General features: G+C 59.7%; 2 protein-coding genes across 5 annotated transcripts in view; one reads left to right on the top strand and one right to left on the bottom strand.

The window, feature by feature from the left end:
- TMEM104 (transmembrane protein 104) overlaps positions 1–4,172 on the top strand; it is a 61,827-nt gene extending 57,655 nt beyond the window's left edge. For all 3 annotated transcript variants that reach the window (XM_012453754.2, XM_012453753.2, XM_064369601.1), the window contains one exon: positions 312–4,172. In XM_012453754.2, the coding sequence (XP_012309177.2) occupies positions 312–1,072 (761 nt within the window). In that variant the 3' untranslated portion in view covers positions 1,073–4,172. The remainder of the gene's footprint in view (positions 1–311) is intronic.
- Positions 4,173–6,395: 2,223 nt separating this feature from the next.
- On the bottom strand, positions 6,396–25,094 carry GRIN2C (glutamate ionotropic receptor NMDA type subunit 2C). 2 transcript variants are annotated; one of them, XM_021670892.2, is made up of 13 exons: positions 23,987–24,128; positions 19,286–19,699; positions 16,620–17,218; positions 16,180–16,294; positions 15,085–15,296; positions 14,737–14,902; positions 14,312–14,465; positions 12,234–12,359; positions 11,625–11,854; positions 11,093–11,253; positions 10,432–10,619; positions 8,673–8,905; positions 6,396–7,956 (listed from the first exon to the last, which is right to left on the bottom strand). In XM_021670892.2, the coding sequence occupies exons 2-13, from the start codon at positions 19,682–19,684 to the stop codon at positions 6,811–6,813; spliced, it is 3,729 nt and encodes a 1,242-aa protein (XP_021526567.2). In that variant the 5' UTR covers positions 19,685–19,699; positions 23,987–24,128; the 3' UTR covers positions 6,396–6,810. The 2 variants fall into 2 exon arrangements, with proteins under 2 accessions (XP_021526567.2, XP_064225236.1); XM_064369166.1 differs by lacking the exons at positions 6,396–7,956; positions 23,987–24,128 and adding an exon at positions 24,702–25,094 and having other exon boundaries at positions 8,428–8,905.
- Between the last annotated feature and the right edge of the window lie 252 nt (positions 25,095–25,346).

Genomic DNA, 25,346 nt, shown 5'->3' with positions numbered 1-25,346 from the left:
GACTCATCCTCCTCTAAGAAGACAGAGCTGCCACCTCTGCAGAGCCAGGCCACCCTGCCACTGGCCCCAGCGCAGCCCTGTCCCCCCATACCCAGGCCCCCTGCAGGGGAGAACAGGACAGAGAGGGATGCAGGACCTCCTTCATCTAATGAGCAACCACCGTTGAGCTGCCCAAGAACAGGGCTGCGTGATTGCACCTAATGATTCTTTCTCATGGGGCTCTAGTCCTCACAAAGGTGCCACCAGGCCAGAAACTCCAAGGTAGGGCTGTGCCCGTCCCCACTGGCTGACTCCCCTCTCTCATTTCCCAGCTTTCGCTGTCATGATTGTGCTGGCCCTGGTCCGCATCGGGCACGGACAGGGGGAGGGGCACCCGCCCCTGGCCGACTTCTCGGGGGTCCGGAACCTGTTTGGGGTGTGCGTCTACTCCTTCATGTGCCAGCACTCCCTGCCGTCCCTCATCACGCCCGTCTCCTCCAAGCGCCACCTCACGAGGCTGGTGTTCCTGGACTACGTGCTCATCCTGGCCTTCTACGGCCTCCTCTCCTTCACCGCCATCTTCTGCTTCCGAGGCAACAGCCTCATGGACATGTACACCCTCAACTTCGCGCGCTGTGACGTCGTGGGCCTGGCCGCTGTGCGCTTTTTCCTGGGCCTCTTCCCGGTCTTCACCATCAGCACCAACTTCCCCATCATTGCCGTGACCCTGCGCAACAACTGGAAGACGCTTTTCCACCGCGAGGGCGGCACATACCCGTGGGTGGTGGACCGCGTCGTGTTTCCCACCATCACCCTGGTGCCGCCCGTGCTGGTGGCCTTCTGCACCCACGACCTGGAGTCCCTGGTGGGCATCACAGGGGCCTACGCGGGCACCGGCATCCAGTACATCATCCCCGCCTTCCTGGTGTACCACTGCCGCAGGGACACTCAACTGGCCTTTGGCTGCGGGGTCAGCAACAAGCACAGGTCCCCTTTCCACCACACCTTCTGGGTGGCTTTCGTGCTGCTCTGGGCTTTCTCCTGCTTCATCTTTGTCACGGCCAATATCGTCCTCAGCGAGACCAAGCTCTGATGGCAGGACAGGCAGGTCTGGTGCTGGGAGGCGTGGGGTGCCCAGCCCCGCCCCTCACCTGCAGAGCCCAGATTGAGTTGCTCCCAGGTCTCCATGGGGCAGGTGGGACTGTGGCTCTAGGGGGAAACCCTCTGTCCAGCTGGGGGTCTTCTTCCCACCCCACCTTCCACCCAGTCTGCACCTGGCGTCATTCCCCCGGGCTGCTCTCCCAGCAGGTCCTCCTGCCTGGGTGACACATGGCTGCTCCCAAGTTCTAGGACTCATTACTGGAATCACATCCCTCTCCCACATTCTCCAACATGCTTCACCCCCGACCCCACCTCCAGAGGCAGGCTCCTCCCTGGAGGGTGGGAGATGCGGTGCTGGCACTGCCATCATTTGTCCCAGCCCATGTCCCTCCCCTCTCCAGCCCCCTCCTGCATCCTTGTCTCAGAACCCTCCACTAGCAGCTGCTGCCTCTTCAGAGGTGAATCCGGGGCTGCAAGCATCCCAGCCAGGCCTGCTTGTGACAGCAGGGGCCACCCTCCCACCAGGCCTGGGAGGCGCTAGGCGCCGCCTCAGAGAGGGCCTGGCTGGCCCCCTGACAAGAACAAGAAGTGCTAACTGGTACCAGAGTCCCAGACAGAGCTGCGAGGGCACTCGCTGTGGGCGCGAGCTCGAGTAGCAGGCTGGATGGAGCGTCCCTTCTACAGGGACACAGCCACCTGCCAGCTGGGCCTAAAGCCTGGAGCTTGTCCCTAAAAGGGACCCTCTGCTGCCCTCGCTGCCCCGCTGGAGCCCTCAAGGCCTCCTGTAGTGCAGGTGGTCCTACTAGAGGGAAGCCATCCCCACCTGGCACCTCCGAGGCTTGGCAGTGACATGGCAGTGGGAGGACTCCGAGGTTCCCACCCTGACGGCGGTCAGGCTGCCCCTGCTCCCACTCCAGCACTAAAGGTGGCTCCCTTAGGGGCTGGGCATGGGTGCTCGGTGTTCACACTGTCTGTGTCCCTTGGGCGATGTGGGGTTGAATGGGGCCCCTGCTGCCATTCTCGTGGAAGGAGGCCAGGTCCCCAGCCACCTCCCACTCAGCCATGCACACACTTGCTGGGCTGGCCTCCTGGGAAACACAGGTGACTCGAATGAACTCTGCATTTCGACGTGCCTTCTACTCTTTCAGGACCTGGGGGTCCTCCTGACCCTCACTGGCTTGCCCTCAGCCCTGGGCCTGGTCCCACCTGTCCTAGAGCCCAGAGCTGCTGTCCTGGAGCTGCCTCTCTGGGGTGGGTCTCAGGCCCCACCCCTCCCTCTTTTGAGTTCAGTGCCTTGCTCAGCCCCTCCCCTGTGTCTCACCGTCTTCAGACCTCTGACAGAGCAACGATGCAGGGTCTCCTGGGACCCAAGGTGGCCTCAGGGTCGGGGGGATGTGGGATTTACAGGAAACGTGGGGAGCCCGCAGGTAGCACCACCTCTGCCCTGGCAGCTGAAGCCTGGGAGAGTCCCTCGAGGTGTAATTGGCCTCAGTCTGCTTTCTCACTGCCGTCACCCCTTGGCGGTCCTCACAGCTTATCCCCACGTGTCATTATTTTCCATCCACAGGAAAAACAAATGCCCCTGCTCCATCTGCCATTGTGGCTCCTCCCAGGAGGCCCCTCAGGGTGGGTAGAGCAGGGGCCTGCAGTGGCCAGGCCAAGAGCAAGGAAGACCTGGCCTCGCTCCTGTGGCCTGGGCTCTCTCTAGATTGTTTGCTGAAAACTTAAAGCATCTGGAATTCCCCTTCTCCAGTTACATTCCCTCTTGCTTAGAGACAAAGCAGATTGAATCATCCTGCCGCCCCAGGTTCCAAACCAAATTTTGGAGCAAATTCATTAGCTTCATAAAGCCCAGGTTGATTTATGTGACAGTCTGGAGCCGCCCAGCCATGGAGTCGGTGGCTGTGCTCCCTGCCATCTCTGAGCCGAGGCAGCCCCAGCCTTGGCGGGAACAGGCCCACAGTGACCACATTGCTGAAGCCAAGCGGGGACCCTCCCCACTGCTGTTGTCGAGCTGCTTTGCTCCTCAGTGTCCTCCTGCTAGAAGTGAGATGAGGTCACCCTCCTCTCCATGGATGCCAGGCTTCCGCCACTGACAGCCAGCGGGGCTTGGGGCCAGGGGCAGAGGACCACAGCAGCGAGACAGCCCCAGGTGCTGCTGGCTCTCCATGTGTATCAGGCACACTAAACTGCAGCCGTCATCAGCTCGGCAAAGTAGGCAAGTTTACGTTGTGGTTTCCATTTTGCAGATGCGCCCCAGGGTCAGTGGTGGGGAGAGCAGAAGAGGATGCCGCCCAGCCTGACCCAGTAACAGGTGTCGCCGTGGAGGAAAGCTTAAAGCCAGCAGCCTCTACCCAGATGCCCCCAGGGGCAGGCCAGGTCAAGGTGGGAGTAAACGTTTTTTGCCTCCCTCCCTGCAGAAGCACCAGACTCACCGGAGCCCCAGCACCTCGTGCCAGCAGCTCCTGGCTGTTCCTCACCTGAGGCTAGACAGCGGCTGCAAGATTATAGATGGGGCAGGGGGCAGGTGGCAGGTGACAGACCGGGAGGCACTGCTGGGTAGTGGAGGTGGGCTGTGGCGCTGTGTCAGGCCCCTAGCCACACAGCTATTCTCACCACAGAGCCAGGAGCAGCCCCAGCAACAGGCAGAAGCCAGAGTCAGAGGGGAGGACACGGGCTGCTACCCCACTCCTGGAAAGCCACTGCAGAGGGGCAGTGACTGGCAGTGCCAGGCCTGGGGGAGGTGGAAGCATCCTGTCTAGGGGGCAGATTCCCAAGCAAGGGTGACCCATGGTTAAGGGCCACTGGAAAGCTGGAGAGAGCTTGGGATCCCTTCTGTCTGGGCCAGGGGTATTGATTGCACACTGGAGGGGTCACCTCCGCCGAGGGTCATTATGTGCCAGGCATGGCATTGGGTACTTTCTGCGTGGATCACTTGCAACCAGCGAGCCTCCGTGACCTGTCCATCCCCATGTGTAAAGTGGGGTAACAGTAGCTGTGTCACTGGTCAGTTGTGGGGGTTAAAGTGCTGAGCTTTAGTGCCCAGCACAAAAGTGCTCAATAAAGCTGTTCAGTGACACCTGTCTCCCACATCACGCGCCAGCCATACCTGCACTTGTAGCCAGCGGCCCCCGACTCGTTAGGACACCTACTTGGTTTCTTAGCCTCCTAATGAGCTGAATTGTCACCAAATTGCAATTCAGAAACAGGAAATTGGCCTGAATTCTCTGGAATCTAGAGGGCTTTGGGGAGAGGGGTTGTCTCTGGTTCCCCCGTCTCCTAGGAAACTAGAGGACAGTCCTTCCCTTTCAAAGAGCAGGACAGGCTAGGCTGGAGGGTCCTGGCATCAGCCTGCCCTTTTGCATACTCTGCGCTCCTCTCCCACACACACCTGGCTCCCTGCAGAAAGCTGGCTTGGGCGACAAGCCACTCGGCTAGACACAAGGAAAAACAGCTACAGCAGCAGCAGAAGGGACCCCAGTTAGTAAGATTTTCCTGCTCTGAGACCAGTAGCAAGGGCCTCTCTCTTCCTGTATCTCACCAAAAGAAAAAAGGCAGTATTTGAGCGTCTGGGTCTCCAGGCCCTTGCTTATGATGATTACACATCTATGGCCTTACTTCTCTCTCCTCTCCCCTGCCAGGCTTTCTTCCCTTCCCTTGGTGGTACAGGAAGCCAGGCCAAGCTAGTTCTGAACTCAGGATGTACCCTTCCTGCTACCTGTCCCCCAGGACTCATAATCTCCCTGCCCCCCTTCCCCCCTCCCCCTCCCATCCCCTCAGCCAAATATATTCCTAGAGAAGGTACAAGGCAGCCAGCGTCTGGCCTGGGAGCAGGAGTCGCCCCTCCTCAGAGCCAGCAGCAGGCTCAGCTCCACTTGGAGGCTCAGCTCTTAATGATCTTTCCAGTTCTTGGTTATTAATGATCTTGGGCAGAAAGTGGAGCAGCCCTGACCTCACAGCTGCCTCACCTGCCGAAACCTTCCTCCCAGGGCCAAAGGCAGACCCTGACTTCGGGGAGGAGGAGGGGGTCAGTTCCAGGGGCTGGTGGCCAACAGTTAACCCCCTCACCACTAGTGGCTGCCACCAAGGTCAGGCGCCTCCCCTCCAGAGTGCTGGCCTCCAGCGCTCACCTAAGCACACTCCCCACCTGCTGTCCTGGACCTGGCTCCAGCCCGTGAAAACGCATAGGATAGACAGCGTGAACTTGGACAGGGCCACCCATTCCGGGGTAGTTACTCTCCCACCAAGAATGGAGGTGTATCCCACCCCACCATTTCAGCTGCCTTCACCCCTAAAACTAACCCAAAAAAAGTCCAGTTCTCACGGCCCCAACCCAAGCAGTGGGGTCTTCAGAGACTAAAGAGTCAACCTGGCTTCCTGGGAACCAGCAGGGAGCTGTGTGGGAGGGCAGTGGCGGAGACAGCCAGCACCACCCCTCCCGGCTTCCTCTGTCACGTGGAATTAGCCTCTGCCCTGCCTCCACCCAACTTGTCAGGACAGCCGGGGCTTGGCCTTTACATCCTCAGCCGTGAGGAAAGGGTCTGACAGAATCAATAGTGCTCACTGTTTGTGGAACGGATAGAAGAACGAACGCCTGCTTGCTCCACAGTCACTGTAGTGGGAATAAGTGTAATTGCAGATGTGAAAACACTGAAAATGATAAGCAAAAGCCATCTTTTCAGATGGGCCAAAGAGATGTGATAGAAAAAGGAAGTGGGCTAGAAGCCCCAGAGGGAGGACGGAGGATAAGACCGCAGGCAGATTCTCTCGCCACAGGAGTCCTGGCACCAGCGAGGCCAAGCTGTGCCTGACCCTGGCAGCCACCTGCGCCAGGATTCAGAGCCCAGGCAGTTCTGAGCCTCGCGTGTCAGCCACAGAGAGAACGTGGCCAGCCAGGGTTCAGCAAGCCCACAAGCTCCCACCTTTCTCTGCCTCTGCCACCATGGCACTGTCAGGCTCCCCCGGACATCCCTGGTAGGGCAGGACAGCCACCACTCCTGGCACAAGCCTCCCTTTTCAAGGAGACTGAGGGCTGAACTCCATCCATCATCACCAGAGCCCCCGTGCTGAGCACATGTCTCACATCCAGTGCCAGGATGGGTGGGAACTGGCCCTGAATACCAAGTGGTTTCTGCTGCCCAGAGCCCCCCCTCAGCCTCACCTCCTTACCACATCCCTCCCAAGGCTCCGTCTCCCCTACAGGGAGCTGCCCACCTGCTTTAGGCAAACACCCCACCTGGGATATTCCCATGACACTACTGTCTACTGCTGTGCTGTGCCCCCTCCAGAATGCAGAATGAAGCAGCCAGGACCAGTGGGTTGTAAAAGGTTGGTTTAATGTCCCAGTGCTGTGATGAGAAGAAACTCCAGCCAGGCAGAGCAAGGATCAGGATAGCCCTATCTCAGTCACAGGTTCCAGCCTCCATGCCCACAGCAGCCATGACCAGGAACTGGCTAGCCCCAGGGCAGGGAGAGCCTCAGGGTCTGACCCCCACAGCACATCCTCCTGGCAGAACTTTGTATGACAAGAGAATAGCAAAAGCCCAGCCCACACCATGATTTGAGGCTGCTGAGGTCACTGAGCTGACCATGGAAGACATCATCTGTCACTGGGGTCGAATGGCCAGGATTTCATGGTAGAAGCCAGAAAAGCCCAATCCTGTCTGCCCCTTAACCCTGACAGTGTCAGGCAGAGAATCCAGGTGGCTAGGAGCCTGAGTGGCTGATAACTCAGACTTCTGACTCCAGACTGGAGATCCGCCTCCAGGTGCAGGGTCGCAGGAAGCCTTGCGTCCCACAGGCTACCCTGCTGACCCCGTCCAGTCCCCCACTGTCCCTGTAGCCTGTGCCCAGCCCCAGAGTCCTGCCCCTGTGCCCCAGAGGCCCCCAGGCCCCAATGGGCCAGGAGCCGTGGCTCGCACAGGGTGGGAGGTGAGGACAGACAGCCCCCCAGCAAAACGGCAGGTGGGCGTGGGCGTGCAGGCAGACGTGCTGTCTGTGCCGCCAGGCGGGAGGCCCTGCCTGCTCGCCCTCCTTGCAGGCCTCCTGGTAGGTCGGTAGGCACATCGACTGCGCCTGCGCCAACCGCCTGCAGGCCATGTGGCCGTCGGGGCGGACGCAGGCGGGGCCGGTGCAGCTGGCAGGCAGCGAGCTGGGCCGAGCGAAGGCCTCGGCCACAGAGCTCGGCAGGGAAGCGTGGCGCGGGCGCGAGCCCCGGGCCCAGGCCGCGTGCAGCAGGGCTTCCCGCCGGGCAAGCTGCTCCGGCCCGAGCAGCGGCAGGTCCTCCGGCTCCGGAGGCTCGGGGAAGAGCGGGAGGAAGGGGCGCCCGGATCTGTCGGCTCGAGGAAAGGAGCTGTAGTGACAGCGCGCGGGCGACAGGGGCCGCTGTGGAAGCGCGCGCCGCTCGGAGGCCGAGAGGTGCCTCCCGCAGTGCCCCGCCCGCACCGGCCACCGCGCCTCCCAGGCTGGGCGGCGCGACACTCGGGAGACGTCTGGCAGGGGCGGCCCAGGCGTCGGGGGGCGGCCCGGGGGCTGCGGAACCCTGCGCACAAGCCCCGCGCGACCCCCGTCTGGCGGTCCCCAGCCCCTGGGGCTTGGCTCTGGGGGTGGGCCGGGGGTGGGCGGGCGCGGACTGGGGCCAGACCGCGGGGTCGGGCAGGGGGGCGGTGGGGGCGCACGGAGGCCGCCACCCCAGTTCTCGATGGTGCGAGTGGCGCGGTCCAGGGAGCTGCTTACGCCCGCCGTGGTCACCATGTCGCGGGCCGCCTGCAGCATCTTGAGCACGCTGGCCTGGGCCGAGCTGGCCGTGAGGTCCGGGCTGGGCTGCCGCGGTGGGCTGGCCAGGCTCTGCACCCCGTTGAAGCAGCTGTAGATGCCCTGGGCAGTAGGAGACGACACGCTGTGAGCAGCGCCCTCCGCTCAGGGACCCGCCTCGATTGTCTCCCCCTGGTCCCAAGACATCGTCAGCCTTCTCTAAGTCTCAGGAAGCAGCTAACTGTGAAGCGTCTCCCATGGGCTTTGCAGATGAATGAGTGGTCTGAGCGCCCAGTGATTAACTCGTTCTCCTAATCACTCTAGCTAGCACCTGGCACGTGAGGGTTCCAACCTGGGCACACCTGTGTGGAGGGAGGGCTCTCCCCCTCTTCAACCCTGCCACTCTGGTGAGCCATGCCGCCTCTTAGGACTTTGGGTTTTTTTGTTTGTTTTAGAAACAGGGTCTCACTCTGTTGCCCAGGCTGGAGTGCAGTGGCGCCATCTCAGCTCACTGCAACCTCTGCCTCCTGGGCTCAAGCGATCCTCCCAACTCAGCCTCCTGAGTAGCTGGGACTGTAGGCGCGCACCACCACACCCAGCTAATTCTTTTATTTTCTGTAGAGATGGGGTTTCGCCATGTTGCCCAGGCTGGTCTCAAACTTCTGAACTCAAGGTATTCACTGGCCTAAGCCTCCCAAAGTGTTGGGATTACAGGCGTGAGCCATGAGCCTGGCCAGAACCTTGGCTTTTACCTCTGGAAATGGGCCATGGCCAGCCCGGACTTATCTGGGTAGGTGCCCTTAAAGCTGCGGCCTGTGTGGGGAGGGGCAGGCACCCACCCTGCTGAAAGCCAGCAGGAAGTCCAGCTGGGATGTGTTGGGCACCGAGTGGCGCAGCTTCCAGTAGACCAGGTGCTCCCAGGCGAAGACCAGCAGGGCCAGCCCCATGGCCACCAGCAGCATGTAGAAGACGCCCGCCATGTTGTCGATGTCCAGCTTGCTGCTCATCACCTCGTTCTTCTCATTCTGGCAGATCCCTGAGAGCCACACGGTCTCCAGTTTCTGTGTCTCTCCTGGAGTGGGTGGGGGGGGTACACATCTGGCTCAGGAAACTATAGCAACCCCCTCACAAAGCTCACAAGCCTGGAGTAAGAAGGGATCTGGGGCCAGGGCGCCACCCCCTTCTTCCTCAAGCGGACCACACGGGGATCCAGCCTGGCTGGGACAGGATGGTGGGGCAGAGAGTGGAGGGTCAGTGAGCAAGGAAATAGGAAAGCAGGGTGGAGGCTGGGGTGGGCAATGCTGGCCTTTGGGTCCTCCCGCTGTGCACCCCTAGTAAAGGCTCGTGGACTGGGTAAATGTTAGCATCCATTCATTCACTCATCTTCATAAACTTATCACCATCTACATGTCACTCATGGAGCTGGGCACATGGAGACAAAAGGCCTCGGCTCCTAAGAGACACGCATTGTGATCACTGTCATTATTTTGAGACAGTCGTGCTCTGTCACCCAGGCTGGAGTGCAGTGATGTGATCATGGTTCACTGCAGCCTGGATTTCCTAGGCTCAAGCGATCCTTCCACCTCAGCCCCGTGAGGAGCTGTGACTACAGGCATGCCACCACACCTGGCTAACTTTTGTGGTTTTTGTAGAGATGGGATATCCCCACATTGTCTCAGATGATCCCGATCTCCTAGACTCAAGCAATCCTCACACCTTGGCCTCCCAAAGTTCTGGGATTACAGGTATGAGCCACCTCACCTGGCTGCTCTCATTATTATATGGTTTGAGAAATCCAATTTTTTTTTTTTTTGAGACAGGGTCTCACTCTGTCGCCCAAGCTGGAGTACAGTGGCACAATCCTATAGCTCGCTGCAGCCTCAAAATCCTGGGCTCAAGGGATCCTCCTGCCTCAGCCTCTCAGGTAGCTGGGATTATAGGTGCATGCCACCATGCCTGGCTAATTTTTTAAATTTTTATTTATAGAGACAGGATCTTGCTGTGTTGCCCAGGCTGGTCTCAAACTCTTGGCTTCAGGTAATCCTCCTACCTCAGCCTCCCAACGTGCTAGGGTTAGAGCCATGAGCTACCACACCCAGTCCAGACCATGTCTTATCTAACAAGGATGGAACTCCTCTAAACTCAAAGCTCTCTCTGGGTTTGCAGACAGGCTGGGCTGGACAGTCACACATGTGGGACTAGGCAGGTTCATACTACCCCAGGTAATCTCAAGATGGCCATAGAGATACTCTACTGAGCAAAGGAGGTGCTCATCTGGGAAGGAACATGGGAGGGGCCTTAGGACAGAAGAAAGGAGTTCAGCCACCCCACCCCGCCCCCACCATGAGGCCTGAGCCCCTTCCTGCCTTCCTGCCCTTCAGGGACTCTCCAGCCCAGTTCCTCCTCCCTCCCTCCTATCCCTTCCTCGGGTTTGTCTCTAATTGCTCCTAGTACCTGCCCCCCTCAACTGTCCCAACCTCTCACCCCCCAGAGCCCACTCCCTGCCCACAGGCCTTGGGGACTTGAGTGGTGGCAGAGAGGCTGACCACCATGGGCTCCACAGGCCACCCTGGACACCCCAGCAGTAGCAGTACCCACCGTCCCCCAGGAACTGCAGGAGCGCCAGGTCTATGGCCCGCTTCCAGTGGGAGTCCTTCTGCATGGCAATGCCGTAGCCAGTGGTGGCAAAGACCTTGCCAGACCCAATGGTGACCAGCTTGCAGCCCTCGTCCTTGCCTGCCATGTAGTTGAGGACAGCAGCATCATAGATGAAGGCATCCAGCTTCCTGGGGACAGGCTGAGCCTCAGAGCTAGGGACCGCATGGGAGGGGAGGGGGCACCGACACTGGGGCGTGACAGGGCTCCGAACATGAGCCTGCTGGGCACCCCCGGGAAGGACGAGTGGGTCCTGGATGCAGTGAGGACCCCTCCCACCCTCCTCCACAGAGAGACCAGGGGACTGTCTTTTCCCAGAAGACACACCACCCTTTCTGCTCACCCCCTCCACGCCCCTAAGACTCAGAGAATGTCCCAGCCACCTCCTCAGGCCGAGACTGAACATCAGTCGGCACCACAGCTGTGTTCTGAGACACGTGGTGGCTTCCATTGTGCTTCAAGCTCCACTCCGCCCCAAGATCTCCTCCCTCCACCCCTCAAGAGTCTGCAAGACAGCCCAGCCCCACTGTCCCTACATGGAGAGCTAAGGTGGCCACTGGGGAGACACATGGATGGAGACGGTGGGTGCAGGGCCGGGACCCACCCCATCTTGAGGCTGCTGAGCGCGTCCTCCACCGAGCGCTGGTTGAACTTGACCATGTGGGTGTGCATGTCTCGGTAGTTACTGCGGATGTTCCGCTCTGTGCTGCCGTTGGGCACCGTGCCGAAGCGGAAGGGTGGGTACTGATCCTGAGGCCGCTGAAACTGCAGGCGGAGGGCAGCAGCCAGTCACAACCCTCCCTCCAGCCTTCCAGGCACCAAAGCCCCAAACCCAGCCCAGAGCCAAGCCCCGTAGTGTGGACCTGCATTGTCAGAGCAGAAGGTCCTAAGAGCTGTCCAGGCCACTCTTGTGTTTTCCAAATGGAAATTCTGAGGCCCGAGACAGAGAGAGACTTACCCAAGGCCTCTTGGTCGGTGGCTCTGAATCATCTCTTGCCCCAGCCCCCAGCCCCTCCTCAGCAGGCCCTGAAGCTTCTTCCTGCTCCAATCTCCAGCTCACATTCCTGGGTCTGCCCACTCACAGCCTGTCCCCACCCTCAGTGTCCCCCCACCCCCACCAGCCACAGCCCCACAACCTTCTTGTCACTGAGACCGGACACAGTGTCGATGTACTGCTCCTGGATCATGAAGGCAGCCAGGTTGGCCGTGTAGCTGGCAAGGAAGATGACAGCGAAGAAGGCCCAGACCAGAACCATGATCTTGCTGGTGGTGCCCCGGGGGTTCTCAATGGGCACTGAATTGTTGAAGACCAGCGCCCACAGCAGCCACACGGACTTGCCGATGGTGAAAGATGGGCCCCCGGACTCTGGGGGCAAGAGGGGGACGCTGGGGCTCCTCCTGCCCACCATGAAAGGGCTTAGCTCAGCCCACCCGACTGCACAGCTCTGGTCTCAGCCTGGCCTACCCATCCCTGGCCGTTCCCTTGCCAGGTCAACTCCGCTCACCCGTGTGTGTGTGTGTGTGTGTGTGTGTGTGTGTGTCCCATGTGTCTCTCTCATCTGACTGGCCCCCAGCGTGTGTCATCCGAAGGCCAGGGACCTCCCACAGGTATTCTCTGGAGGACCCATTGCCCCTGAGCCCAGCCCTCAGGATGCCCTCCTCCCAGCCAGGGTGCCCTCCTCCACCAGGTGTGGCAGTGTGCACCTCCAAGCCCCACCCTCCTCCCAGCCCCAGGCAAGGCTTACTCTTGCCTCTGGTGAGGTTCTGGTTGTAGCTGACGGGGCTGAAGTACTCAAACATGAAGACGGTGATGGCCACCACCGTGAGGCACATGACAAACATCATCACCCACACCGCGGGGCTGTACGGCTCTGGGGACAGAGGGAGGCAGCTCAGAGGCCTCGGTGTGTCTCCTGCCCCCAGCCCAGAAGCACTGGGTGGAGACAGGTGGGTCCATGTGGTCAAAGTAGACGCCCACCAGCTCTGCAGACCCAGCCAAGAGGGCTTCTGACTCAGAGCAGCAGAGCCCCAGGAGAGGTCCCCAAAAGAGGTCAGGCTTTCCAGCATCCTTGGTGTCTCCCCAACCCCAACTTCTTTGGGACAGGTACAAGTCACCCACTCCAAGAAACGTTCCTTTGACTTCACAAACCCTGCCTGGCCTGGAGTGGCCGATCTGGTGGTTCTGCCCAGAATCAGAGCCTCTGAGGCCAAGTCTTGTTGCTCCTCCCACCAACATGGAAACTCACGCCCAGAGAACTGGAGACACCCACCCCAGGCCCCAGACAAGACTGTTCCTATCTCCTAGAATAAGAAATCACTACTGCTGGCTGGGTTCGATGGCTCTCATCTGTAAGCCCAGCGATTTGGGAGGTCGAGGCGGGTGGATCACCTGAGATCAGGAGTTCAAGACCAGTCTCACCAACGTGGCGAAACCCTGTCTCTACCAAAAATACAAAAATAAGCCGGGCATGGTGGCGCATGCCTGTAATCCTAGCTACTCAGGAGGCTGAGGCAGGAGAATCCTTGAACCCGGGAGGTGGCAGTTGCAGTGAGCTGAGATTGCACCACTGCACTCCAGCCTAGGTGACAGAGTGCGAGGAAAAAAGGAAGGAAGGAAGGAGGGAGGGAGAGAGGGAAAGAGAGAGAGGAAGGGAGAGAGTGAAAGAGAGGAAGGGGAGGGAGGGAGGGAAAGAAAAAGGGAAGGGAGAGAAAGGGAGGGAGGGAAAGAAGGAAAGAGAAAGGGAGGGATAAAAAGGAAGAGAAAGAAAGGGAAATAAAAAGAAAGGGAGGGAAAGAGAAAGAGAAATAAATAAATAAATCACTTTGGGAGGCTGAAGCAGGTGGATTGCTTGAGTTCAGGAATTCGGAGACCAGCCTGGGTAACATAGTGAAAGCCAGTCTCTACACAGAGTACAAAAATTCGCCAGGTGTGGCAGTGTGCACCTGTGATCCCAGCTACTCAAGAGGCTGAGGTGGGAGGATCACAAGCCCAGGAGTTCCAGGCTGTAGTGAGATGAGATGATACCACTGCACTCCAGCCTGGGTGACAGAGGAAGACCCCATCTCCAAAAAAAAAAAAAAAACGGAAAGAAGGAAGGGAAGGAGGGAGAGAGGGAGGGAAGGAGGGCAGTCACTCCCACCATGAGCACTTGCTATTCTATGAAGTGGGTTTTTTTTTCTCTCTCCAGTGGATAGGGAGTCTGCTCAGAGAGGTTCTATGACTTGCCCAAAGCCACATTGCAGGACAGGGCAGAGCCGGGGTTCCAACTCCTGTCTGGCCAGCCTCAGCTCTTCCCCTGCCCCCCTCCTGTCCTCACAGCTCTCTACCACCTCACACTGCATGTCCCGCCTAGCCTCTGACTGGCACTCTCTGAAGGCAAGGACCACGGCTGTAGCCCCAGCACCCAGCATGGGACCCGGCACAAGGGGGCTGCCCAGCCAATGCCAGACTCCTCACCCAGGAAGGAACACAGCTCTTCCCACACTACACTCACTCCTCAACTCCCCACGGGCCTCCCACCCTGTTCCACGGCCCTGCCCCACAGCCCCTCCTGAGGCCAGCCTGCCTGCCTGGTTTTCCTGTCACTCACAGTGGCACCACGACCCATCCCACTCCTCCAACCCCACCCTGGCCGGGTAGCCATACCTAGAACCCAATATCCACCTCACCTCTCTCCTCTCCTCTCCACTCACCTCCAGCCAATCTGGCTGCTGTGCCAGGCCTCTGAGAGCCCACCCACTCCCCATCTCTACCTAAGCTGTACACACCCTCCTCGTGGGCCCCTCTGCCCCTGGAGCCATCCCTGCCCGCCCTGGGCCTCACCCAAGAAGGCCGAGGGGGAGACGGTGCCATTGCTTCGAGCCACCATCACGCTGATGCCCGTCTCCACGAAGGGCACAGAGAAGTCCACGATCTCAGAGCGCTCCTCATTGATGGTGAGGGAGCCGATGGCCATGTCTGCCCGCTTGTAGTACACCTGGGGGCCGGACACCACGGGGCGTTGAAAGAAGGGGTCCCGAGATGTGGACATGCTGCACAGGCGCTTCCGGGCACCCCTCCAGCACCCACAGGCTGAGTCAGTCATTCCCTCTGGGGCTCTCAGAGCTCGGCTTTCAGTACTGACCACCACAAGAATCATCACTGGTGACAGCTCATGCCCCACTCTAGAGGGCGTCTGAGAGCTGCGTGGGGTCTGGGCAACAGACGAGCAGGCAGGGCGGGCAAAATGGGAATGGGGCAGGGCCTACCTCCCCAATCATGCCGTTCCACACGCCGCGCACTCGCTTGCCATGCTTGCCATTGGTCACCAGGTACAGGTCGTAGGAGAATTTGACCACCCTGGCCAGCTTCTTGAGGATGTCGATGCAGAAGCCCTTACAGCAGAGCTTGGTGTAGGGGGCCACATCACCGCTGCTGCAGCCACCGCCATGAGACCACCGGGAGTCAGAGCAGGTCGTGGCCCAGCCCTGCCCCAGTCACTCCTCCCAGCCTGGCACTTGGACCCCTGCCCCACATCCAAGCATGAGACACACACGACACCTGACCATCACACAATGGCACCCAGCTCACACCAGCCTCCCAGGGCACCCACAGACCTGAAGGTGTGGTTGCTCTGCCTGCGGCAGGGCACGGTGTTGGGGACACAGCCTCCTGTGCCAGGGTCAGGGCTCTCCACGATGACAAAGGGCCGCTCTTCCAGCGTGGCCACCGTCAGGTGCCGACTGTCCACCACAGGCTGCAGAGAGGCACTGTATCGAGGCCACACGGGGTACTTCATGTATAGGACCCCATGCTCCCAGCGCCCTACCTGCAGAGGGTGACAGCTTCAGCCTGGAGCCTTCAGCCTTGCAGCCCCTACCCTCTAGGTGGGGCCTCTGGGTGGAGCCTGCCAGGGCCAAGAATCCCCCTCTCTAACGTAGGGACACTGGGGCAGGTCAGAGTAGGGCTGCTCCTGGCAGCCTCCCCGTGTGTCGGGTCCCTGTGCTCTCCAATCCAGCCCTACACTGACCCACAGCATCTTCCTAAAGCCCAGACCGGACCCTGTCTCACTCACTGTACTGGTCCCCCCTTGACCTTGACTCAAGGCCCTTCATGCTCAGGTTCAGTGTCCCCCCATCACTCGTACTTCCTTAGTCTCCATACCCCCAAACACACCCCTGCATCACCGAAAAATGCCCCAAATCCTTCTGCCCCTCTGTCTATATCAGGCTAACACCTCTTCCCAGTGGGCTCCTACTCAAACCTCCATAGCCCAGCTCAAATATCCCATCTTCTGGGACATCTTCCCCAGTTTCTTCCTTTGAAGGCAGAACTAATTCCTGTTCTTCATCTCTAATCCCACAATGTTTTGCAAGTGTCTACTCAAGCACTGGTCTCTCTGTATTGTTTACAAGCCTGTCTGGCCAGCATGGGCATGGGTTACTCCTGCGGGGGCAGGACCAGGAGATAGGAGTGCTCGAAATGTTCTATAGTGGAGGGAAGCTGGGGTGTTATGGGAGCCCAGAGCAGGGCACCTCACCCACCCTGGGGCACCTGGAGGCTTCCCAGTGGAGATGTTTGTTTCAGCTGAGACCTGGAAGATGAGGGGTTGGATAAGGGACAGAGGGACTCTCTGCTCAGCTGTGGGCACAAGAGGAGGCGGGGACAAAATGAGAGGACACTGAGGGCCCCTGGGCTCACCCCCTTCTCACCATCTCCCAGAGGCGGTGCCGGTTGAGGGCGATCACCACCATGGTGGGCTGGAGCAGGTACCCACCAGGGCTGAAGAAGAAGTCTCGGCCCTCCCAGGTGACATTCAGTAGGTGCCTGCCAGAGGGGAGAGATGCCTGCAGCCCTGCCAAGGACCAGGCACCCCCTGCCTCTGCTTCACCACTGCCACCGGCAGCAGTGGCATTGATCGTATTTATTGTTCAAAGTGCTTCCCTGTATTGGCCCCACGGTCCTCGCCACACCCTGACACCTGCTGTTTTTTCAGATGAGGACACTAAGGCCCAAACAGGTGGGGTAATGTGGCTGTGGCCCCAGGCATGCAGCTAGTGGGAGGTGTGGCCATCCAGACCAAGCTCACTGCCACCCAGTTCCCCTGAAGCGCTCCCCACCTCCCATCCCTATGCCCCGGGCAGGTGCCCACCTGTAGAAGGCCTCCCGGGCAGGGCTGACGGGCCCAGGGTGGGCGCGGCAGTCCCCAGCCGGGGCTGGCAGGGTTCCGTGCTGGCGCCGGTAGCCGTGGGCGCCCAGGGCCAGGACGGCCACGCCGTCGCGGACCTTCTGGCGCAGGCTGAGGCGCCAGCTCTCGGTGACGACGCTGATAAGCCCCACGGGGAACGCGGCGGGGGGCGCATCGGTGCTGCCCAGTGCCAGATTGGGCACCAGCCACACGTGGCCAGGCCCCACCAGGCCGGCCTGCGCCGCCTCGGCGAAGAGCACCTCGGCCTCTTCGCGCGAGCAGTAGGCCACGAACACCGGCGCGTCGAGCTGGCGCAGCAGGCGCTGGGTGCGCGCGCGCTGCTCGCCCGGCCCCAGCTCCAGCGTGACCACGTCCAGCAGCCGCCAGCTCAGGTGGCTGGCGTCGGCGACGGCGCGCACGCCCTCCAGGAAGAGCGCGTGGCCCGGGTGCAGGCTGGTGATGACGGCGAAGGCGCTCCAGTCGTACTCTTCCAGCACCTTGAACAGCACCTGCAGCTGCTGCTCCAGGGACACGCCCAGCTGCAGGAAGGCGGAGCCCGGCTCCTGGGGGCGGGACGGGGCCTGAGCCGGGGCGGGGCGGGCCGAGCCCCGCCTCGCGCCCCTTCCCCGACCTCGGCCCCTCCATCCGCTCCCAGGCGCCCTTGCGCCGGTGGCTGCTCCGTATTCCGGGAGCTCCCTGGCCTGCGCCTCCCTCCTGCCCCAACGTGGTTCTCCGCTGCCCGTTAGCCTGGGCATGCCCGGCCCTCAGCCCACCACGCTGGCCCGCAGATCCGCAGCATCAGCACCACCGAGGAGCTTGTCAGAAATGCAGATCCTCAGGCCGCACCCCGCACCGACTGGATCAGAATCGCTGGGTATGGCTCCTGGCATCTGTATTCTAACAAGCTTTTCAGCTGATCCTTGAGCCCGCTAGATTGAGAAGCTCTGCCCCAGACCAACTGAATCTGAATTCCAGAGGTGCAAAGCCAGGCGTCTGTATTTCCTAAGGACACGATGAGGGTTGAGAGCCAATGTCCTGAGGTCTTATGCGGGGCCCCATAAGAGGGACTGGGAAGCACCATCCTGGTCGGAACCCTGCGAGTGGGAAAACTCCTCCTCTCCACCCCTCTGCCACTGCAAAAGCCCAAGGCACTGACTGCTGGCACCGGGCCTAGCGCAGTCCCCTCCTAATTGCTCTCCCTGCTGCCACTGTCCCAGTCTTTTAAAAAAGCAAAGGGAAAATTCAGAGGCCAAGCAACCCAGTTTCTTCAACAAACAAATTGCAAGGAAAAAAGTGGGAGAGACGGAGGAGGGGCCCAGAGGTTGAGAGAGGCTTAGAAGCCACACCAACCAACCGGCACGTGTGGACCTGACTTGGCTCTTGATACAAGCAAACAGACTGCAAAATCAACATTTATGACAGTTATGAGACAATGGGGAAATGTGAACACTGCCTGGATATTTGAAGATTAGTTAAGGAGTTTTTATTTTTTAGATGTGATCATGGATGGTGGTTTTACTTTCCTAAGTCCTTATCTGCAGGGATACATACTGAAATATTTATGGCTGGAATAAGAGGATGTCTGGGCTGTGCTTCAAATTAACACAAAAGAAGGGGAAGGTGGTGAGGGTGAGGCTGGGGTGGATGACCAGGGCAAATGGGGGAAATATGAGCCTTCCTTATACTCTTCTGTGTATACTCAAAAATCTCCATATAAGAATGAACAAAGGCAAATCAGATCAGTCTCTTCCCTCGACTCTCCTCCGCTCATCCCTGAATGGCTAGATCTCCAGGGACAGGTCCAGGAAGCTCAGGGGGCTGAGGCGGGCATGGAGCATGGCCACTGTCACAGCCGGCTCACCCTGCCCTGGCTGCCCACTTGCTTAGGGGAAGGCCCGAACATCTTCCCCCGTGGCCGGCCCCCACCTCCTTCTCCAGGCTTTTCCTCTATTCCTCCAAAGCTCCGAGCGCCTTCCCCACCTTGGGACCTTCACACCTCCTGCTCCTCTGCCTGGGTCTCTCCCCCTCCCCACCGGCTCACCCTTGGCCTCCAGGTCTCAGCTTAGACATCATTTCTCCAGAGACCTTCCCTGGCCAACACTCTATGCAAATGGGGACCGTGAGCTCCCTCACAGCATCCTGTTTTTCCTTCAGAATGCTTATCCCAGTTGTAACTGCAGATGAACGTGTGTTTGGAATGTTCACAGGAAGCTACAGGCCTCCCCCAGGGCTCCCAGGGTTCCCTGGAGTGCTCACCCTACAGGTGAAATACAACTGCCCAGAGGGCATGGCACCACCTCCCATGCCCGGCCGGCCCTCTGGGTCTCAGCCTGACCTAGGAAGCTGAGGGAAGCAGAGAGAACCAGGGCTGGAGCCTGAGCCCCGCAGCCAGAGGTGGGCCTGCACCCTGCCCACCCCACATCCAGACACAATGTGAGACCAGCCCAGAGGGTCTCCCTAGAACACGGGGATGCCGTTCCCATCGCCTTCTCCCCATCACCCACGTCACGCCCTCAGCCACCACCTCCCTGCCGGTCCCGTCTAATCCCAGCCTCCCAGAACCTAAGCATCCCCTACCCCAGCCTGGCTCTAGGCCCAAGGCACAAGGGGACATGAGTTTGAACATGCACCTTGGGGGTGAGGACCACAGCGGAGCCCCCACTGATGCTGAGGATGGGCACGTGGGTCTGGGAGGAGATGAAGTCAAGGATCTGGGCTACCGCCTCGGTGCCCACGTTGTCCTCAAAGACAATGCCGTGGACTCGGGCAGCACCCAGGAGACTGCAGATCTGGGTAAGGAGGCTGCTGGGGTTGGTGTTGTTGACCCCCACGGTGAGTGGCTGGATCTCCAGGGGCAGGTCCAGGAAGCTCTGGGGGGTGAGGCGGGCACTGACCTGGGCCTGGGGCGGCCCCGAGCTGCCAAACACCACGGCCACCGTCACGCCCTGCTCGCCCTGCCCGGGACCCGGCCCTGCCGAGGCACCAAGGAGTGAGGTGAGCAATAGGGCCAGCCCCAGGGCCCCACCCATGTCCACCGGAGGGTCCTGCGGAGAGACCAGGACAAGCACAGGGAGGGGGACAGAGGTTTGAAGAGAGGCAGATGGACAGACAGGAGGGACAGAGGGACACACGTACAGAAGATTAAAGAGGGGAAAACCTCCCTCCTCAGAGAGAGGCAGAGAGAGAGGGAGACAGACAGACAGACACAGACAAAGAGAAAGAGAGGTTAGTTGGGCATCCCAAGGGCATCCCAGAAGAGCAAGCGCTGGAAAGAACAGGGACGGCGACCGGGACCCAGCCCTCCAGTCTACTGATGAAACACGTGCTTGGCTGGAAAGGCCAGGCCTTCCAAAACTCAGCCAGTGGGTTCTGCCCTAGGAAGGCACACTGAAAATGCCAATCTTGGGTTCAAGTGCACGGATTTGGGTCAGACAGATCTGAGTTCATGTCCCAGTTCTGCCACTTACTGGCTGTGTGATCTTAGGGAAGTCCCTCAGCCTCTCTGAGCCATGTTTCCTTGCCTGAGACCATCACGGCAGTCTGAGGGCTAAGATGAGCCAACAGGCTATTTGCTGGAATTAGTGACCTTATCCTGCAGGTGCCAGGCCCCCAGCCAGGTGAAGGAAGACAGCTCTTGCATCATCCCCAATCCCCCCGCCAGTCCTCTCTGCAGTCTAAACCGGATCTTCCATCGGTCTCTCACCAGGCCCTGTGCTACTGGTCAGTGCACCCTGCTTGCCATGGGGCCAGCCCCGAGGGCTCTCCTTTGCATGGCTCTGCCTGGCACACAGCCCCCTCCTCCTGGGCACTGGACATCACTACAGCCCTTCCTTCTGTGGCCTCAGCTAGTAGCAGCTCTTCCGCAGCAGGGTGCAGCAGCACTGACTTGTTCAGAGCTCAGGGGTACCCAAAACCCCAAGCTGCTGAGCTGGGGTTTGGTCTCGTTACACATGAGCTGGTAAGCTGGCCTCTCAGGCCATCACTGGTGTGCAGGATCTTTTTAACCCAACCCAGGGGCCTGACGTGTATCCTTGCTAAATGTCATGATTTTGGGTTGGGACCAAGAGCCACAGCAGTGAGGCTAACGCAAAGCCTGAGTGGAATGGTACCCACGGATGCTGCTCTCCCTCCCACTGGCCATCAGCCATGGCACTGCCACCTCTTCCATCTTCGTCACCTCCTTAGCAAAACTTCTGAGCCGGGGAGAGCTAAAGGGTGGACAGGGGGAGCCTGCCACTCCAGCCCTCCCCCTCGCCCCCAGGATCCGCACATCTCTGCTACAGAAATGTACACAAAAATCAAGCAGTTGCCAGAAACCACACCTCCGAAAGGCAGATGACAATGGCTGGACAGGCTCCAGCTTTCTCACGGGGCCTTCCTTTTCCCTGTCACCAAACTTCTCTCTCTCTCTCTCTTTTTTTTTTTATCCAAAGCCTAATGTCTTACAGCCATATGGGACTTCTTGGGTCTCTAGTTCTCTTTAGGGAATCCAGAGAGTGGGGAAGTGCAAGAGGCTACCAGAAACATTCAGGAAAATTCCTCTTTTCCCCAAGGTGGCACTGAAAAGATCCCTCCAGGGGAACCCACTAGATGGACCGACTTTAGTGCAGAAACATAACTTGGCCCGTCTGTGCTGAGCCTCTTCCCTGCACTAGGCACTGGACGGCGGAATGTCCCTGTGGGTGAGCCATGGTCCCCGCCCTCCAGGAACTCAGAGTCGCATCTGCAGAATGAGCTTGCTGCTGTTAGCACCTCCAACCTCCTTTTTCCTAAATGTATTTCTCTTTCCACCCTTCCCTCCTTACTTCCCTCAAGCTCCCCAGCCTCCCCCTCAAGACCTTCTCTTAGCTAAGGATGTCGAGCTCATTCACATGAAGGCATCAGTCCCTTGACTGATCACACCTGAAAGCATTCTCATTCCCAAGAGAGATGTGGTTTAACAACAGAGCCTTAAGCTAAAGTGCCAGGTGGTAGAATTTCAGGCTAAGAAGACAGGAGTTTGGGCAAGGAACGGAATATCGTTCTCGTGTGTGGTTAAAATCTCCCCATGTGTGTGGTTCCCTGGTACAGTGACACAGAAGTGGCAGAATTGGCAGTCCGGAGACACATTTGAGTCTAGCATGGGATCCTAGCCATGCCATGCCATGCCTCACTACCACCACCAATCAGGGATGTCAGATCGCAACCACAGAGGACACTGATGTGCTCACCGCTCCCTTCAAAAGGCCTCTGCCCACACCTCCAGGCCCTAGCGGTTCCTTGCCCTCTGGGGAGCCCCAAGTCTCCTACCTCCCCTGCCTCCCAGCAATGACCTCTAGATCTGTGCTGCCTAGTATAGGAGCCGCCAGTCACACACGACTGTTAGGTACCAGAAACATCTCTCACCCAAACGGGGGTTGCTATCAGTGTAAAATTTCATCCCACACTGCAGATTGAAGACTATGGAAACAGAATGTAAAAATCTCATAAACATTTGTGTCTTGATGACATGTTGAAATAATAACATTTGGGGTATGTTTAGTCAAAGAAAATATACTGTTAAAATTAATTTCATCTGTTTCTATTTGTTTTAATGCGACTACAGGAAAATTTTTAATTTCACTTGTGGCTCCCATTTTATTTCTTTGGACAGTCTGACCCTGGATGAAGGGCCCACGCACTCCCTCAACTCAAAGGGGCAGAATAAGCAGTCTGCCGTTAGCATCTCAGCCTCCTTTTTCCAAACGTATTTCCCTTTCCACCAATAGCCTGCCCTCCTACTCCCCTCAAGCTTCCAGCCTCCCCAGTCAAGACCTTTTCTTAGCCAAGGATCTAGAGCTCATTCACATGAAGTTGTAAGGGTCGGATAGTAGCTGAACGTTTCTCATTCCTGCTCTCTCCAGTAGGAAGGCATCTCCCTGGGCTGGGGACACCAGAGACTCTCTCCAAAGGGAAAGTGTCCTCCTGGGTTGGGGGTCTGGAGGTGGGGGGCTTCAGGAAGGTTGTGCCTCTAACCAAAGGGTCTAAAATCAGGGAGGGATCCCAGAGTTCCTCCAGAGGTGGAGGCCAAAACTAGGTAAGTCTCTGGACTCCAAATAGCAAGGGGCAGATCAAGGAGGCTCCCATGGCTCATTACCCCATGGAATCCAGCTGCCCTACAGAGGTAGAAGGGACAAACTCCGCTCTGCCTGCCACAATCTCCTCCATTGCCTCCCCTCCCCACCTCCCATCTACCCACCCTGGAGGGCCCCACAGCACTGTTGAAGCCTTCCTCCAGCCCCTGCTCCCTCCTCACACAGGACAGCTGCTTCCCTGGTGCCCACAAATGAAGTCCAGACACCTTAGTCCCATGGACAGGGCCCTCTGCACCCTGACCGAAAGGAGCCGTCCTCCCCTCCCCTGGAGCCCACAGCTCTGCCAGTCTGGTGGCCAAACAGCTCCACCCTGTCCTCATCTCCAGGCTTTGTTCCAGCATCCCCCAGGCTAGAACATCCTCTTCCCAACGGAAGTCTACCATCGTTCAGGGCCCAGCCAAAATCCCTCTCCCACAGGTACCTGCCTTGATGCCTCAGTCTCCAGGTGCAGGGTCTGCGGCCAGGCTGGGGCGGCCGGCCTTCTTCCCTCTGCCCTGGCTTCCCCTCCTGGGCGGGGAGCTCTGTGCAGTGGTCCCCTCCACCCCTCCATTCTGCCCTGCGGCAGGTGTGTGCGCATTCATGAATGCCCTGTCCCACACTGGACCGCAGGTTCCTTGAGGGCAGACGCATTGTCTCAGACACTTCTGCCCACCCACCCACTCAGGGTCTCACCCCCTCCACAAACAGCCCTTAAACTAATGTTTGACTGACACAGGGATCCCCAAAGAGCCCCGCAGAGGATGGCAGTGGTCACTCCTGCAGGACACAGCAGCATTTGGAAGGCTCTGAGCACCTTCCCAGGCTGGGGGCCTTCTCCTCCTGGGGTCCCCACAACTCAGGCAGACCCCCGGCACGGACCTCCACACACAACACGCACACTCCCACACTCACACCGGCTCACACCTGAGATGCTGATGGCTCCCCCTCTCCCAGGCTAGGAAACTTGGTCCCAAGAGCCCGCCACACCCGCCAGCAGACCTCCAGGACCCCCTGCCCTTCAGGTGAGCCGCCCCTCCTCTGCCGTCGGGTTTCCCTCCCTCCGTTTTGCCCAGCCAAAACCCAAACCCAGGCGCCAGGGGAGAGGACCGCCCTTCTAGCTTGCCCCAGGGGCATGGAGTTCTCGCTTCTTCGAGGCTAAGGCCCCCGTCGCTGATCCCGCCTGGACTCCCCCCACCCCCCAGGACGCTCTGCCCCCTCCCCTCCGCAGGAATCTCTTACACTCGGGCTGTGAAGTTCGGGGTATTTTTAGGCCGGCGATAAATAATTCATAGGGAACGTGGCATCAGGCTTCCCCCGCGGGAGAAGGGGGCGCGAGCAGCGAGAGCCACCGTCACCCACGGCTCAAGGACACTCGCGATGCGGCGGCGGCAGTGGCGGCGGCTCAGGGCGGGGACCCGCGCCACGCCTCCTGGCGGCCGAGCTGCGCACCACGCACCCGGCGCCCCCAGCCTGGCGCTGCCCCCCGCCGGCGTCCACGGCTCCCGGGCCCCCACCCCCACTCCCCCAAGCTGGGTCGTGACCCCGAGCCCCGCAGTCGGGGGACCGAGCCAGCCTGGCAGGAGGCCCCGGTACCAGCCCAGGCCTGCCCCAGGGCCCTGGGCGAACTCAGGTGTCCCGGACCTGCCTACCTGCCCCTTGCACGCTCGTATTCTTTGGGAGTTTAGAAACAGGCTCAAAGACATTAGCACCGCCAAGACCTGGATGGACTCCGAAATACAGCCAGCGCGATGGCACCCTCCCCAAATAAGTTTCTTTTCTCAGTTTTCCTGTGGCCTGGGGTCGAGGACTGAACTAGGACGACGCCACCATCCGAGGGCTGGGAAGTCCCCTTGGGCGACTAGGCCTGGGAAACAGAGTGGACGAATGGAGTGGGCGTCAGGGTGAATGAATGGGGTGGGCGTCAGGGCCGGGCGGGAATTCCCGTCTTGCTCACCCAGCAGCTCCTTGCAGGGTCGCGGGACACACCTGGGGGTTCAGGCTGCCGGGTGCCTTTGCTCCGCGTGTCCCCGCCCTGCCCGCCTAGGCGGGAAACGGGAGGCTCTGGGCTTCCCCTCCCCGCCGTCGGGGATCCTGGGCGAAGCCCCCAGAGACCGGCGCAGCCCGCTGGTGCGCAGCCAGGGCCCAGCGCCAGACCACGCTCGCCGAGCGCCCTCTCTGCCCACCCTTCCCTTCGCGCTCTGGAAGCCCGGGATCCGGGCACCGGCCAGCATCATCTGCAAGAGGCCACTACCCTGGAAGGCACTCCGATTCTCCCAGGTCGCAGAGGGGAGAGCACTAGGCTGGGGCAGAGAGGGGGCAGAGCTGTAGGGGAAGAACCGGGACTCGCAGCGGGGGAAGGGGTCCGGGCGCGGAGGCAGGTGCGCAGCAGGTGCCCAGCAGAGCTGGGGGAACCCGGGCACCAGGCTGGGGAACCGCGCAGCCCCCGTTCGCCTTCTCACTCCCTTCTCACTCCCTTTCGCCTTCTCAGCCCCTCGCTCTGGTCGATCCCAGCCCCGGCCCCCGATCCCGGCCCTGTTCCCCGCCCTCCGCCCCGGCGGCTACCAGCAGCAACAGTTGAGGTTCGCGGCAGCCCAGACTC

Source organism: Aotus nancymaae, unplaced genomic scaffold, assembly GCF_030222135.1.
Source record: "Aotus nancymaae isolate 86718 unplaced genomic scaffold, 86718_ANA_hifiasm-v0.15.2.pri h1tg000089l, whole genome shotgun sequence".
NCBI lineage: Eukaryota > Metazoa > Chordata > Mammalia > Primates > Aotidae > Aotus > Aotus nancymaae.
The sequence above is the reverse complement of the archived record's forward strand: the minus strand, read 5'-3'. Positions and strand labels throughout refer to the sequence as shown.